The sequence below is a fragment of the Scyliorhinus canicula genome, chromosome 1 (genome assembly GCF_902713615.1).
Source record: "Scyliorhinus canicula chromosome 1, sScyCan1.1, whole genome shotgun sequence".
NCBI classification, from domain to species: domain Eukaryota; kingdom Metazoa; phylum Chordata; class Chondrichthyes; order Carcharhiniformes; family Scyliorhinidae; genus Scyliorhinus; species Scyliorhinus canicula.
This window is the reverse complement of record NC_052146.1, coordinates 12,757,595-12,774,331: the sequence shown is the minus strand read 5'-3', so window position 1 is coordinate 12,774,331 and position 16,737 is coordinate 12,757,595. Positions and strand designations below refer to the sequence as shown.

The following is a 16,737-nucleotide window of genomic DNA, read 5'->3' as shown; positions in this document are numbered from 1 at the left end:
CAGGTTTGAAAGGAAGGTCAGTACAGAGCCGCCCAAAGGTGTTGAATGACAACGGTAATTTAGAAATCGGTGTTAAACATCCCTTATTGTCCGTCTCATAGGCATGCAAGGCTATAGAGGCCACATGCCCAAGCTCACTTGCTCAATTTGAATGGATGCTCTTTACCCTCATCCCCATCGCAGTTTGCATTTGATTATTTTATAGTAGATTGGAGCCCTTTGCCCCAGTGTACACATTTTCCAAATTTAAGCCACAATACCGTCTGATGGCTAAATACATGGAGGCTGATAATTATTCTGGTTCCCCTTTCCACTGGACTAGTGGCCAAGGGAGGGCAACCTCACCAAAACCTTACAAATCATGACCCTAGTTTGAAAATCCAGAAAACATAAACCCCAGGAACTTTAATCTCTGCCTCTTTGCACTGATCAATGACAACCCCAAAAGTTTATTCCACCTGGTCATCCTCATTCTAAATCCAGCCCTGTGCTGGTATTAGAAAGTGTGTGTAACTATATTGAAACACAGGAGGCCATTCGGCCCATTGGGTCTGCACAGACCCTCTGAAAGAGCAACCCGAGGCCCACACTCCCACCTAACCTACACATCTTTGGACTGGGGGAGGAAACCCACGTCGACATGGGGGGGCAACACGGTAGCACAGTGGTGAGCACAGTTGCTTCACAGCTCCTGGGTCCGATTCCCGGCTTGGGTTACTATCCGTGTAGAGTCTTCACATTCTCCCCGTGTGTGCGTGGGTTTCCTCCGGGCGCTCTGGTTTCCTCCCACAGTCCAAAGATGTGCAGGTTAGGTGGATTGGCCATGGTAAATTGCCCGTGTCCAAAAAGGTTAGGTGACATTACAGGGGTAGGGTGGAGGCATGGGATGAAGTAGGGTGCTCTTTACAAGGACCGGTGCAGACTCGATGGGCTAAATGGCCTCTTCTGCAATGTAAATTTCTACACATGGGTAATAAATCCCCCAAGTCCCTGACACTACAGACACATCGGTGACAGCTGTGAGTTTTAATTTCTGTACTATCCACAGTTAAAGGCCCTTATTCTTATAAGTCAACTAACATCCTGCTTTTGGAAACAGCCCAGGGCATAGGAATTAATATCTCCACTGCATCCTAATCAGTAGATAATTAAAACCACAGAATAAAGGATACTCTCTCTCAACTCTGCCGATGCCATCTTCCTCACACACTTATCTACAAAAGTAGTTTTCAAACTTGAGCTCCGCCCACATCAACTCTGCGTGAGCGAGGGGGAGTGCGTGAGCGAGGGGGAGTGCGAGGGGGAGTGCGTGAGCGAGGGGGAGTGCGAGGGGGAGTGCGTGAGCGAGGGGGAGTGCGAGGGGGAGTGCGTGAGCGAGGGGGGAGTGCGAGGGGGAGTGCGTGAGCGAGGGGGGAGTGCGAGGGAGAGTGCGTGAGCGAGGGGGGAGTGCGAGGGAGAGCGAGGGTAAAGAGGGAAAACAGGCAGAAAATACAATCAGATCAGCCTTGATCCTATCAAATGGCTGGGCGCTGGAGCTACAAACAGAATAAAATAGATAGCGTGGCTAAGAGTGGGGTATTGTGTTCATCGAGCTTGTATGGGGTGCTGGAAGTCACTGCCCGAATATTCTGCTTAATTTCATAGATAGAATTTACAGTACAGGAGGCCATTCTGCCCATCGAGTCTGTACCAGCTCCTAGAAAGAGCACCCTACCCAAGGTTAACACCCAGTAACCCCACTCAACACTAAGGGCAATTTAGCGTGGCCAATCCACCTAACCTGCACATCTTTGGACTGTGGGAGGAAACCCACGCAGACACGGGGAGGATGTGCAGACTCCGCACAGACAGTGACCCAGCCGGGAACTGAACCTGGGACCCTGGAGCTGTGAAACGATTGTGCTATCCACAATGCTACAGTGTTGCAACGTACAGGGCTACAGCCTGCACTGGAAAGGGAATTAATCTGAATAGTGCTTGGTCAGCTGGCATGGAAATGGGCTGAATGGCCTCCCTATGCCATAAATGTCCATTGTTTGACCGTTAGTAGGACTGTCAGCTATCTCAGCCTAATCTGTTGCCCGAATCCCTCTCCCTAGAGTCTTGCTGGAAAGAAAAAACATTTGACAGCGTGATCCAATAGTATGATACAGGTTTGGTCTGAACGATACAACAGTAATTCAACTTTTAGGGGCATCACATAGTCCTGAGAAACAGCTGCAGTTTGAGGGAAGCTGATAATGGATTGCTACCAGTGCGGAGAGAAAATGTGGAAAATACTGCCACCTAGTGTAGGATGTACAATATAACTGAAATTGGGAGATTCTCAAATGGTTTTACTGAAAGGAAGGTTTCAAAAACAGGTGAAGGAACCGGCTGACCAAAGGACACAATGAATAGGGTTGGCTACCTAGGTGTTAAAATTTTACCTTGTGTATAATGTATCAAAAAAAAAAGCTGACGGCCATCTTCAGCAGCTAGACGGTCACCAAACAATGCCAGAAACTAACTCAGGTCCTTGGTGATATCCTGTACGGAGTCACGCTGATAAGGTACACAAGGTACATAGTGTCCTTTGGCAGACATTCAATAAAGTTTCTTACTGAAAAACTGCCATATTTTGGCTAAATAATGAAGTGACTTTTCTGATCTCAGGGAGGATATCGGAAAAATTCTTCAGTTTGAAATTAATTCCTCAATTGCCACAAGTAACATCAACCCTAAAGCAAATCCGTACAACTGCAGTTAAATTAAACTGTTGCTTTGTACTTTGGAATCAGTAAAAAAGAAGAGGCAGCTATCGTTACAGCAAAAAAAAGGCAGCCGATGGGCCGATGAAGCACATCTTTTGATGCCAGAAGGAAACAGCTTTTGTCATTACAAGTAATCATGGCTCATTAAAATTTAACTCCATAGTCTTTTGAGTATATCCCGTGTTTAATAGTACCAGCCAATTCATAATACACAGGCAGGAACAGGACTGGGGTACCAGGCCACTCAGGGGATGTTGAATCGTGCTCTTATTTGGCGTTGGAACTTATTATTGATCCATTTAGACCAGGTTTTGGTGTATTATCTGCACACTAGCAAGATGCTCAATTTTTAGATTTAGAAATAAACAGGATTTTACATACACACTTCCAGCTAAGATGAATGCTGGATGGTGTGGTCACATTTTCTGCTCTGCAATATCATTTAGAGACTAAGTGTGCAGTATTAGCAGTAAACAAAGTGCAGAAAAGCGGTCATCTTTCAAATCACTCTAACCTTTGCTTAACTAGAAGCCAATGTAGATAGGCATATAAGCAATCTGGTTTCCAATCTCCAGCAACCCTCCATCGAAACCAGTGGGCTTAGACAAATTATTTTCTTAAAACACCTCCCCAACCACCAAAAAAAAAGAAATGCTTAAAACCTACCCTTTGGATCAAACCTAATGTGGCTTCCACCAACTTTGATAACATTCCCATGAAGTAGACAGTTCTATTTGGCACCTTTTTAAAATCCTAATAGTAAGCTATAGTATGCCTCAATTTCTGATCACTCATGTTAATTGGCTTAATGGTAACCAGTCGGCCTCCGAAGCAGAAGGCATGGTTCCAGTTCCTTTCCAGAGGGTTGAGCACAGTTCAGTGCAGCACTGCCTCAGAACTATCAAATGGTGCTATCTTTCAAGTTCTAAAGAGAGACCATTTAATCAGTGGATAGCTATCTAGCTATGCTTTGAGCAGTGCATAGCTATCTAACCATTTAAAAAAAAAAATGTTTTTATTCTCCACTTTCACATTTTCCTTCAAAATTTACACCCCACCCAGACAGTAAATGGTAACAAGTACAAAATCAATCCCCTTAACAACAACAATAACAACGATCCCATCCTCCCACCACCTCAAATAACAGCCCACCTGCCCATACGTGCTGGTTTAGCTCACTTGGCTAAATCTCTGGCTTTTAAAGCAGGCCAGCAGCACGGTTAGATTCCCGTACCAGCCTCCCCGGACAGGCGCCGGAATGTGGCGACTAGGGGCTTTTCATAGTAACTTCATTGAAGCCTACTCGTGACAATAAGCGATTTTCATTTCAATAAAACAAACCCTCCCACGGTCGAAACAAAAAAAAAACAAAGCAGAAAAAGGAGTTCAGGACTGCCCATGGTCACCATTAACCTATAGAGTCCACTCCCCCTGCTCAACGCCATCCAACCTCTGAAAGAGGTTGGGTACATGATACCCAAGAGTTGTAAACCTCCTCCCCTCCAACTCCTCCCACCCACTACCTCTTGTAAAACTCCTCCTCCTCCCAACCTCTTGTTCCTTCCTCCCAACTTTCCACCCTGGCCAGACCACTCGGACCCTGTTCTGCCAGGCTCTGATGGCCGCAGCCCCTCCCCCCCCCCCCCCCCCCCCCTCACTCCTGTTCATTGGCCGGCAGCGTGGAGGCCCCCGCCCAGGTTCCTTCCCCCTTGCCCAGCCCTATGAAAGCCCAGAAATCCCCTTTCAGCACACACCCTGCATATCCACCTACACCCCAAAAGAGCCCTCACTCAAGAGTGAAAGTCCCATCACTTCCCTTGTCCAAATATATACAACATTGGCTCCTTTAGCCCATACACCCACACGGTGAAACCACACAGTGAAACAAAAAAAAAAAAAAAATACAGTCATGAGGTTACATCGGCACATGGCCATTTCTCAGTTCTGCCAGTCCTTCTGCCATCGCAAACTCCTCCGCTGCTTCCGCCGTTCCAAAATAAAAGTCCTAGCGCTTTTAAGTCCCCCTCATCTTCACTGGATATACAATGCCGCACTGCACCTTGCTGATGTCCAGTGCCCTCTTCACCCGATTGAAAGCAGCCCGCCTCCTCGCCAGCTCCACCGTAAAGTCCTGGTATACATGTATACCAGCTCCAGCCCACTGCACCACCCGCTTCTGCTTGGCCCAGCACAGGACCTTCTTCACACTACCTACGGAAGCGCAGAGTCACTACCCATGGCGGCTCACTCGCCTTTTGTACAGGCCTCCACGACCGAATGAGCCCGATCCAGTTCATAACAGGAGGGATCCTTCCCTTTCTTCTTCCCCCCCCCCCCCCCTCCGTGGACCCTGGGACCAGGCTTAAAGCCCCAAAAATGCTGTTCCCGAACGTGAGCCCTCCGTTGCGCGGCTGCCTCCCGCCCGCCGTCACCGGAAGTCCTCATCTATCCATACTTTGATCAGGGGATAGCCATCTATGCTTTGAGCAGGGGATCTATGCCTCAATGTCGAACAGGTATTGAACAGCTTGCTGCATGGCCATTGTCTGCCACAAAGTCTTACAACACTAGGTTAAAGTCCAACAGGTTTGTTTCAAATACTAGCTTTCAGAGCAGTGCTCCTTCCTCAGGCAAGGGCCATTCACCCGAGGAAGGAGCAGTGCTCCGAAAGCTAGTGTTTGAAACAAACCTGTTGGACTTTAACCTGGTGTTGTAAGACTTCTTGCTGTGCTCACCCCAGTCCAACGCCAGCATCTCCACATCACATTGGATAATAAATGCATTTGGACACAAGATCATGATACACATGCTCACATTGGTGATTGCTTGCTTGCTATCTACAGCTAGAAAGAGGATTTGGCCATTCAACACAATCATGGTGGATCCTCTTCGCACTCATTCCCCTGGACACCTTTTCTAGAAATCTATTTCCTCCTCAAATATATTGTGATTTGGCCTCCGCAATCTTGTGGTAGAGAATTCCACAGGTTCACACACTCGAAGAAATCTCATCTTGGTCCTAAATTGCCTACCCCGTACCCAGAGATTGTAACCTATTGCTCTAGACCCCCAACCCCCTCCAGCAGTCTGTATCTGTTTCAAAGTCACTGCACTGCTCGGAACAGTACCACCTACAGCTTAAATCTTTAGACAAAATCCCACATAAATTTAAGTTTAATACTTTCTACAATACTCACTGCCTAAAGAAAGTTCTGCTCATTTTCAGAAGTTGGAAAGACATGCCCAGGAAGTAATTGATATTTGCTGTGGTTCTCTACAGAAAAACTCAGGCACCAATGTATAGAGCAGATCTGTAAACACAATACATTGCATTTAGTTGAATCATGAAGCTAGGCCACAGTATGTACATTACTTTCAAAATATTGTTCACCAGACATGAATTACGCTGTGGCTAGACGACCATTTCCATTATCACCTAATCATGAGTCATAACCAAGTCACAGGATGTGGGTATGTGGGCGATAATGTAACAACAAATAATAACTTGTCACAAATAGGCTTCAAATGAAGTTATTGTGAAAAGCCCCTAGTCGCCACATTCCGATACCTGTTCAGGGAGGCTGGTACGGGAATTGAACCTGCGCTGCTGGCCTTGTTCTACATTACAAGCCAGTTGTTTAGCCCACTGTGCTAAACCAGCCCCATGTTGTTATCAAGTGAGGGGTTTAAGACAAGTTTAGACCAAAAAAAAAAGAGGCGTCTCAGCTTCAGGATTACTTGCATATTCCCATAGGTGACTGCATATTTTCACACAAGTTGAAATGAAATGAAAATCGCTTATTGTCACAAGTAGGCTTCAAATGAAGTTACTGTGAAAAGTTTAAGTGATGGTCAGGCATTACACTGCATCAGTAGTCATGGGTACTCTAATTTATATTAAAAACAAACATGCTTTCAGAAAAATTGTTTGATTCAGACCTTTTAAGTGTGGTTTGCACTTGCCGTACCTGCATGGGTTTCCTCCGGATTCCTCCCACAATCTGATTAGATGGATTGGCTACATTATAGTTTCGTGGGAGATTGAGCCCAGGTAGAATGCTCTTGTAGAGGATCGGTGCAGATTCCAATGTCAAATGGCCTTCTCCTTCACAGTAGGGAATCTATGATTCTATATGTACACTAGATATGATTGCAGTATTACAAACTAGTGCTAGGATGGCTTCATGCAACACCACAACGACATTAAAGGTTCTTTGGATTGTTGAAATAACATCCAGTATGACTGCTAAAGAGCTGGATGGGTGGCAGTGTCATTTTTCTCTGCCAGTCAAGTCTGAAACCTAGGTTCTCAGCAACATGCTCTTCCAAAACTTGCGTTTAATAAAAGGGAGAGGCTCTCAAGGTCACCAGCATTTGAAGAGTGAAGAGAATTAGGGCTCCTGCTCATTGAGAAATGCCCATATATAGTTAGTTTATAACATCCAGAAGTGGGCCAAAGCTCCATATGGGCCAAATATCCATTTGGACCAACTTTGGGCAGAGTAAACCTGTCTGCGTTACAGACAAATCATGTCTGCTTCAATCTTCATTGGCTGTTTGTAACAGCCTGGTCATTCATGGAAGGTTTTTTTTGGGGGGGGGGGGGGGGGGGGGTCACAGTTGATGGGAAAAGTGGAGGACATTGTTATAGTGACCAGGAAGGATGGACAGTGAACCAAAATGGTTTTTACAATAATTAACAATGGTTTCATAATTAGACTTTGCCACCTCCCCTTATGCCAATTTTATCAAGGATACACATTATAAACACCAGTATACCAATTGCTGCTATCAAGCAAAACAACAAAGCCAATGCATCTCCGAGGATGGAATGATGTCCTAATTAATACCAAATTATGAATGCCATGTTCAATTAGCTATTGCATAGCTACAATTCATATTCAGACCACCAATACCCACCCTTGACACATGTCACCCAAGGCCAGAATTGAACCCAGGCCCCTGGCACAGAGGCAGCAGTGCTAACCATTGCCATCCTCTAATTAGATGTCAAATTCAGGAATGTCAGCTTTTGGCTACTGCATCCAACATCTACTGCATTCCGAGCCAACAGGTTCCAATGCTGACATTTCAGCTTCAAAGTGGTTTCCAGCAGTGCATGTAAACATGCAAATTACCTTCTGCTCTGAAATGACAGGCCTGATGGCATTTTAATAGCTGGCATCTTAGTCAGGTTCCAAAAAAAAAAAAATCCAGGTTAAAATCAAGAGAGCCAGATCATCCCATTACCATCAGAAGCCATACATTATTTAGGCTTACTTGAAGTTAATGTTTCTGCTCATGGGAAGTAAATACATTAGAGGCAAAATTACTGAGCATACAGCCGTGTCATGAGAATTGTGTAAACTTTATTAATCCCTCTGGTAACACGACATGAGGGCAGCAGGAGGGGGAAGTCAAATGCACATCCATTTCTTTTTGCTAACCAATAAGTTTGCGCAACTGTACAAAGTAAATATTCACAATACCTTTGATGTTGAAGCTTTAAACAGCACAAATTTCCCTTAAATGCACTGTCACCACAAACCAGCATTTCATACTAGGCTGAATTCAATTCTCATTATCACATGGCCCCCAACTAACTGCTGTTCAACAAAGACGATTTGCCAGGTGCGTTCTGCTAATATTCAAAAAAAAACTTTGCTGACTGACACCTTGGGTTACATTCTATTAAACCTAATATTCATGATTAGCAACAAGGCTCCTTATCATAAATTTTACATTAGGCACAAATGTTTATTAACAGTGGCACGCACACCATTTTTGGCATGGAGGCCCGAACTGATGCAGAACAGAGTGCTCCATCCATAGAAGCTAGAACCCTTCCACACAAGGGGAGGCCAAAACGAGAATTTAGTGCTGTACCAATAAAGAACGCAAACAAGTCTGTATTTGCCTTCTAACTGCACTTTTTAGCATTAAATATTTGGCAACGCATGCAAATACTGAAAGTTAATTCCAAGCATAAACTCCAGGGGAATATCTGAATGCTGCCTTCAGTACCATTATTCCTCATCTCAATGCATCACCCAAGGTATACATGGGTGGGAAAAAATACAGTTCACATTGCACTAAGCCACCAGCTTCGTAAACAACTGGTAGCTAATCTACTGGAAATATTTGTTACTAGATTCAGTAAACCAGTTAATACTTTCCTTAACCTTCTTCAGTGCCTCTCAATTTGTATTTCCTAAATACAATTTAAAAAAGCTACATTAGTGTTTTGAAATGTAATAGTGGGTAATAAATAACAGTAACAGAAGTCCTTTATAAATCTTCATGCTGCAGAAGTGTTCAGCCATAATCCGGTGTTCTTATGGAGGTCATGTGCTTTCATGAAGATTTGGGTAGCAATGGTGAAACTTGACAACGCGTGGTATTCTACATGTTGAAGCCATAAGCGGGCTGAGCATAGCCAGCCGGATAACCATAAGCATAACCAGGCTGCGGGGGAACTGCAGTGGAGCCTGCCGTCAACATCAACTGCTGACCTAGAAAACCAGAAGGTAAAATATATTACAATTCGGATGGCATCATATACTGCTGCAATGGGCACCAGTGGTTTACATAGGACAAATTTCAAGACCGCTACCATTAATTCATATCCATTTGAGACTAGAGAAAAAAAATACCACAGGGCAGCACAGTGGTGCAGTGGGTTAGCCCTGCTGCCTCACGGTTCCAGGTTTGATCCTGGCTCTGGGTCACTGTGTGGAGTTTGCACATTCTCCCTGTGTTTGCATCGATTTTGCCCCCACAACCCAAAGACGTGCAGGGTAGGCAAATTGGCCACGTGGAAATTGCCCCTAAATTGGAAAAAATGAATTGGGTACTGCAAATTAAAAAAATACCCAAGCAAATCTGCTTTATAAAATGGAGTTTCATGGTGCCAAGTTACCAAATGCTCCAAACAAACTTGCCAACACGTCCCATCTCAGATCCACGAATTAAGCAGTTTTCAGAATAGATCATGGAGAAAGCAGTCTTAAAATTTCCAGAGGTGGAATCTCAACATTGCTACTGCTTTGGGTGGGTGACAAAAAACGTCACAATTTAATCAGTAGCCCAGACCACAACTTGGTGATGCCAGTTTGACAAATTAACTTTCAAAGATATGCCAGTGTAGATACAATGGATATAGTGTTTACAAATTGGCAGACATACAACCCTGCACCAATTGAAGTAGAAGGGTTGAAAAGGGAAATATTGAGTGGATAGAAAATTGTTGCAGGGCATCAAATCTGTACCTAGATATAGGGAACCAGGCTCAATTTGCTGGTGACAAGTGATTTGTACAAGAACAGGTCTTTAAGAGGGCATAAAAGTTAGCAGAGAGCAGAAGCAAGGCATCAAATTGGGAAAAGAGGTACAAGGTGAGAAGCTGGAGCTTTCAAGATGCTTTGGGATTAAAATTATATTATTGAAAGCACATGTACAGAAAAACCTAGTTGAATTTTAGCCCCACTTGCTGCAGTGAAACTTACTTTGATGTGAATAGCAGCTTTGTTTAATCTCATCTATAGGCTGCTACTTGGATATTTAGCATGCAGCTAATCTTGTATGATAGTTCATTAATCTCATGAAGGAATGCTTTGTGCTGTAGTCACTAATTTTAATAGAAGAGTTGGCTATTGATTAGTCATCAAATGGTTTGAACAGTGCGTGAGGGTCCAGTATGGAATTCTTCACTGATGGGCCCATGCCAGCGAGGGTCCTTCAGCTCAGTCCGCAGTGATATTAGCAGAACATTTTGTGGGAAGTTCCAGACATTGAATACACCCTGCGCCACTCAGTTCCCTTAGTGTTTACTCTGTGGCGATGGCCACTGACATCCAACACGTCAAGAGAGGAAACAGGCATATACCTGAAGCTAGAAGATGTCAAGGGTTCAAAAATCATTCTTTGACAAGCCAAGCCCACAATACAATTCATCATTTCCATGTCTGCCTGACCGGTTGGATACTTCCAGCACCTGCACAATTTTTCTGTACTAGGTTTCAAGTTTTGCTCTTGGACATCACCTCACTGGGATAGATGAGCAAACAAACTACAAATTTGGGACTGAGTTGCATGTAGACCAGGCGAAGGAATGCAGTCAATTGGATTCTAAAGAGTTATAATTTTTGACATTGTGACATTCAAACCAAAAGCACTTATTTATATATTACAGCTCAACTAAGCAAACCTACCAAATACTAGTGGAGCTGGTTCAGTCACTTGGTCTTCATCTTTCCTTAAGCTATCTGAAGCATCAAGTTTATCTACCTATGATTTAAAGGAAAACGAAGACGACTCAGTTAAGACGAAAAGCCATTTATCCTCCAATCTGACGTTACAAAATAAGCATCCAAAGTAGGGTTAATACGACCAGGATACTTACCTTTCCTGTATTTGCATTAGGAAAGCCACAAAGGCATTCTATGTGATGGGGAACTTAGTCTACAGTGAGCAAGTTACCCGATTAAAATCTACACTTTGGGTTCAATGCATTGAACATGGAAAGACTGTGTAGATTGCAAATGATTAATATGCATAACCTTACCACGCATTTAATGTTAAAAATGCAAGAAATTGTCCATGTTAAATGAACATAAAGATTGCAAAAGGCTAGGAGTAAATTTTGCACAAGACATTTTCCTAGTTTTCTCCTTTGAGGGACAACTTGGTGACGAGATGGTTCTACAAACAAAGTACCTTAATGGATCCAGGTTCCAGTAAGCATGGGTTTAAATAATTAAATTTACTGTACCTGCACTCTTTGGAGTCACTGGAGGGTCCAGAATCAAGAAAGCATGCAGAATCAGGGGCTGGTTTAGCACAGGGCTAACTCACTGGCTTTTAAAGCAGACCAAGGCAGGCCAGCAGCAGGGTTTAATTCCCGTACCAGCCTCCCCGAACAGGTGCCGGAATGTGGTGACTCGGGGCTTTTCGCAGTAACTTCATTTGAAGCCTACTTGTGGCAATAAATGATTTTCATTTCATTTCAGAATCAAGAAAGCATGCAAAGGGCAGATTGTGGCCTCTATTGCTGCCCTAGCAATCAGCCAGTCTATCAAACATAGGGCGTTGTAACATTTAACACCATACACAAATTAGTATATTTACCCCAGCCTTCAGGTAGTTACAAGAATTTTTCCAAAATGACATTTTGGAACAGGGGTATAAATAGGAGATAGTAGCCAGTATCCCAAGCAGGAAATTGCAACCCACACCAAAATCTTCTGTAGTAAACATGGCAGGAAAGAGGGATAATTATCCAACAAATTAGTCCAACATTGTAACCGATTCCAGTGTGATCAAAGAGGCAGCAAATGAAGCTCTAACTATCCGCTTGCTGTCGACTGCATCAAGTGCCAGTTAGCCGTATCAACATTGCTTGGCTTTAATTAGTTATTGAGCAGTTAACTTCAGCTCAAACATTGTAACAGGGAAGGAAACCAGATAAAAGAAAACATTTATTACGCTGCTTTGTTAAGGGAAATTAAACACTGCCACTGACAACTAAAGCTGCAATGCACCACTGCAGATGCAGGGACAGTGGATGGCAATCAAAAAGAAATCATTTCTCGCAATCAAAAAGAAATCTCAAAAAAAACAAGCAGGTTTCTTGTGGGCCAATCATTTTCTTAATCAGAATGAGAAAACCTCTTGGATAGAACATTAAAAGTAAAAAGTTGGCCAAGTCAACTCATTCCGTTAGGGCAAAAAAGAGAGTGAACAGCTTGTTTAGCAAGTGGTGAAAATGCCCAGCAGGATTAGAGTGGGAAAGTTGAAACCACATTCCACAGGGGGAGGAAAGAAATGCAGAGAGGATGTTTCGCAAGAGTCTCTGAAGGCAAAAGTACATCAAACTGAACAAAATCTTCAGTTAGACAAGTCAGCAGTTAGATAAGGCAGCAAGTGGTTAAAGCGTTAAATGACTGTTAATGGAGATACTCATTAACTAAGGATTAGTCAACATCTACAGAAGAATTGCAAGGCACTCTGAATTACAGTCAGGTTAAGGAACTCCCTCTGCATTGAACAAAAACCTACAGCTACGTTGCAGAGAGTCCAACTATATTAGAGAAAAATCAGATGGTCACCTTTTCCATTAATTCATCAACCTGCAAGAAAATTCAGAGGTGAAACTTGAAACCTAGAGTAAAAGCACAAATTAAAATCACAACACAATTGAGATCCATACAGGGAAAAAAAAAGATGCTAAGCACCATGAGATGCTTCAATTTCTCAATGGATGGAAAGAAATCACCTCAACTCAAACACCTTCACTCCAAGTAGGTAATAGTTGGCTAGTTGCCACCAAAAACTATGGAATTCAGCATGCATTACTGTAGGCTAGCCATTATGTACATATGCAAGTCTGCACCATCTGCAATTCACTGCCCCAAGCAATGCAAGTAATCCTAATTTAACTGGAAATGATAAGTACACAGTCCTCAAAATAGACAACTAATGCAGACTCTAGATATACAGTACCCAAATGCCTACTGAAGCACTTGCCAACAGCTAATCCAAGAGTGTTTCATGTGTCTATTCTAGCCTACCTACGTTTCAGCCAATCAGAAGATGGGCATATGGTTGATGTTGCAATTTTAAACTCGTTCCTTTTTGAACCAGTTGAAAATTTTCTGCATCTAGGGCACAAGAGGATCATCTTCCAGCTCGAATTGCATCCAATTTTTAAAAATGCCACGAGTAAAGCACATGTTTATGATGATGGGTAAAACCTGCAAAGTTTGCTGACTCAGCCCAACACTGTACCTAGCTTCCAAGCCAAAGCTGCTTGGCTCAATTTGCTAGACCTCAATTGTCACTGTTCTACAAAGCTCCACAAAGATCGGTTTCATCAATTCTGTGCACATGTTAAAAAATCAATCCACCACTGGAATCATTCAGCTCCTAAAGTTTGTGGGGGATTCCCTCCCTTTTTCTCCTCAAGACATTTCTTAAGACACTTAAACCTAATATTTTGTAGTCTGGTACCAAATTTTTAAGCAACAGTCCAGGAAGCGCTTTGGGATGAGTTACTATGCTGGATGCACAAGCCCTGGGGCTAGCAGGAACAGGAATATAACAAAAAAACTAGGTGCAAAGTGCACTTTATCAAAGTTAACAACTCTACTCATGCAATGCAAGGATGTCTATACTCGGGTAAAAAATGTTAACACATGAAAGCCTGCCTGAAAAACTATGCCAATGGACAATTTGCTATCGCTAAACTTCCAAACTGGTTCAATCTTGATTTGCAGATGCAATCTTACAGCAAGCAGCTTTAGTTTTTTTTCCTTAAACTCAAATTCTATTGTCGTTGGCAGGCCAATGTGTGATTGAAAGTAGTGCAAAAAAAGTGTTTTAAAGGTTCACTTACTTTGCTAAGATATTCCCTCATAACTTGAATAAAGTACGGCATTGCAAAGTCCATGATGTTATGCCTCCACGACAGCTCCAGAACTACATCAGGCCGCAATAAATCATAGCACGTAAATAAGCAGGATGCAAAACATTCCTGCTTGCCCTCTTCCAAGAACCATTCCAAGAGCTTCTCAGAGAGCTCAGTGTCCTTGGATTCTGCTGTATATTGCATTGCATCCTACAAAACACAAGACAGTTACTCTAATGTATAAGCCTTGCACAAAATAAGCACTCAGAATCAAATATCTTACTGAGGTCTGTAGAATCAGGTTGAAAGCATTCAAAAAATGCTTACCTTGTACAAGCAGTCTTTTTTGCAAAGTTCCACACTTTGTTTCCAGCGATTGTTACCTTTGTAGAGATAAGCAGCAATGCGCCTAAACTCAATTAGTTCATGCTTTTCTAATCGCTGAGCAAGGATAATATTGTCAAAATTATCGTATGCATCAATAGAGGTACGCAAACCCTGTGCAGGAAAGAAAACAGCCAAGTCAGGAACAGATTTCTGAAAATAAGTTGCTGAGAGCCTTAAAAGTACAAAGCCCAAATTATTAAAAAATAAAAGTTTATACTTGCTCCCATGCCAACAGAATCACAAGGGTTGACAGATAACCAGCAGCTCTTCAGTAGGAAGAGATCTTGGGGCTTTGATTTAAGTAGCCACAGCATTCAAAAGGCAACAGGGGTTCAAAGCCAAATCTATAGCTAATCAGCAAGGCAGCAAAGAATTCCCTGAAGCAGCAGAGTCAGAGGTATAAAGCAATGGATGTCCTTGCTATCTAAAATTCCAAGTAGATCTGTTCTAAAGATGATAGATAAGGAAACTACCCAGAGCAAGGCCACCAAGCTACATTTAAAAAAAACAGCTTGCCAATTCACCCAAACCCATAAGATAGAGGAGCAGAATTAGGTCACTTGGCCCATCGAGTCTGCTCGGTCATTCAATCATGGTTGTCCCCATAACCCTTGATCCCTCAATCAATCAAGAACCTATCAGTCCGTAAAGATACTGATTTGGCCTCCACAGCCTTCTGCGGCAGAGTTAATCAGATTCACCCCCCTCTGGCTGAAGAAATTCCTCCTCATCTGTTTTAAAGGATAGTCTGTTTGGTCTGAGATTGTGTCCGTTTTCTTACAATTGGAAACACCCTCAAGTTTCAATAAGATCCACCCTCTAAACTCCAACGAGTACAGACTCAAAATCCTCAACCAACAAACTTCCATTTCAGGAATCATTGTGAGCCTCCTCTGGCTGTCATCCTGAAAACACCCCTTTTATCCCCACTCGGGTTAGTTTGGGAATTCACAGCAGTTAGTGGCCCTGCTCATAAAAGGTTTTGCAGGAGGTTCATATATTGCAGCACTGACCTGATAATCCTCCTCTTCAGTAAGAAGGTTGTTCAGAGCTTCATTCACAGATTTGTTATTGTGATTCTGGACAGAGCGCAAGTATGGTTTAATTAGCGGCAACTGGTCCACCTGTAAATTAAAGGAAAAAAAATCAAATCAGCAATAAGCCCACACACATCTAAAAAGACACATCACCACAATAAAATCAGTTAGATTTTTCTGTGTAAGAATAGTGACTCACCTTACTGAAAAAACTGACTGCCCTGGTATGGTCTAAACGTGGTGACAACACTAGCAATAAATCGTTGATCAATAGCGGTTTGAAATCCAAATAAAACTGCAGAGCCTTGTAATACAATTCTACATTGGCAACCTAAAGGGAAAAATTGAGAATTAGCATCTGCCCAAGCCACTTGTCAAAATATGGTTTGGCAAGAGGACAGTTTACTCAAGTTGTCAAGTCTTAAATCTCATACCCACATGCAATGCCAAAGTGCCCCATGTTATTCAGCATTTCGACCCAAGTGATGAAGCAACACCAATCTTCGCACAAAAGCACATCTACCCAGAAACAAGGCGCGAGGAAGGACATTTCACACTGGGTACAATAGCATATCAGCAACAAGTACCTTTGCGATGATGTCTTTGTACTGCCCTTCTTTCCAAGCATCGGTTGGGTGACTCATCATAGTAATTACTGCATTGTCATACTCTTCATATTTATCATACAGGAAGACCAGCTCAGCCCAAAGATGGGCCTGCTCTGCAGCACGAAGGACCTGGAAAGCAAGCAGCAAAAGTTAGCAACAATGGAGACCAATCTACATAAATCAAATAGATTCCAATTACAAATTTTCAAAAAAGAGATTCTAGACTATTTCATGCAAATTCAGTAAATGATCTTTATTGTATTTATCTTTACGGTTCTGTACAGAAAATGGCCCAAGTATGATAAAGCACAGACGGCGGCTGTTAAGCACGTCTGCTTTTGGTACATCACCCAGTTTCCCCACTGTTCCCGGCAAAACCTTATTTCAAGCGTTTATCCAACTGCCCTTCCTGAAAGGTGAAGCTGCTCTCATCACCCTTCTAACGCAGTACGTTAAATTAAAGTCACCTCACAGCTGACCTTGCCACTGGAATGTTCAAAATGTTTTACAATTAGCACCAAACCAATGCTGGTTTGGTGGTTAGTGGC

At 42.9% G+C, this 16,737-nt stretch overlaps 1 protein-coding gene across 6 annotated transcripts in view; it reads right to left on the bottom strand.

Moving 5' to 3' along the window:
* Positions 1 to 8,102: 8,102 nt before the first annotated feature.
* LOC119973016 (clathrin heavy chain 1-like) overlaps positions 8,103 to 16,737 on the bottom strand; it is a 68,662-nt gene continuing 60,027 nt past the window's right edge. For 3 of the 6 annotated variants that reach the window (XM_038810510.1, XM_038810598.1, XM_038810896.1), the window contains 8 exons: positions 16,169 to 16,318; positions 15,781 to 15,912; positions 15,558 to 15,668; positions 14,485 to 14,655; positions 14,146 to 14,367; positions 12,860 to 12,880; positions 10,964 to 11,039; positions 8,103 to 9,265 (listed from right to left, as the gene is read on the bottom strand). In XM_038810510.1, the coding sequence (XP_038666438.1) occupies positions 9,156 to 9,265; positions 10,964 to 11,039; positions 12,860 to 12,880; positions 14,146 to 14,367; positions 14,485 to 14,655; positions 15,558 to 15,668; positions 15,781 to 15,912; positions 16,169 to 16,318 (993 nt within the window). In that variant the 3' untranslated portion in view covers positions 8,103 to 9,155. Of the gene's footprint in view, positions 9,266 to 10,963; positions 11,040 to 12,859; positions 12,913 to 14,145; positions 14,368 to 14,484; positions 14,656 to 15,557; positions 15,669 to 15,780; positions 15,913 to 16,168; positions 16,319 to 16,737 lie in introns of all 6 variants that reach the window. The other 3 variants (XM_038810689.1, XM_038810776.1, XR_005462255.1) reach the window with 2 other exon arrangements.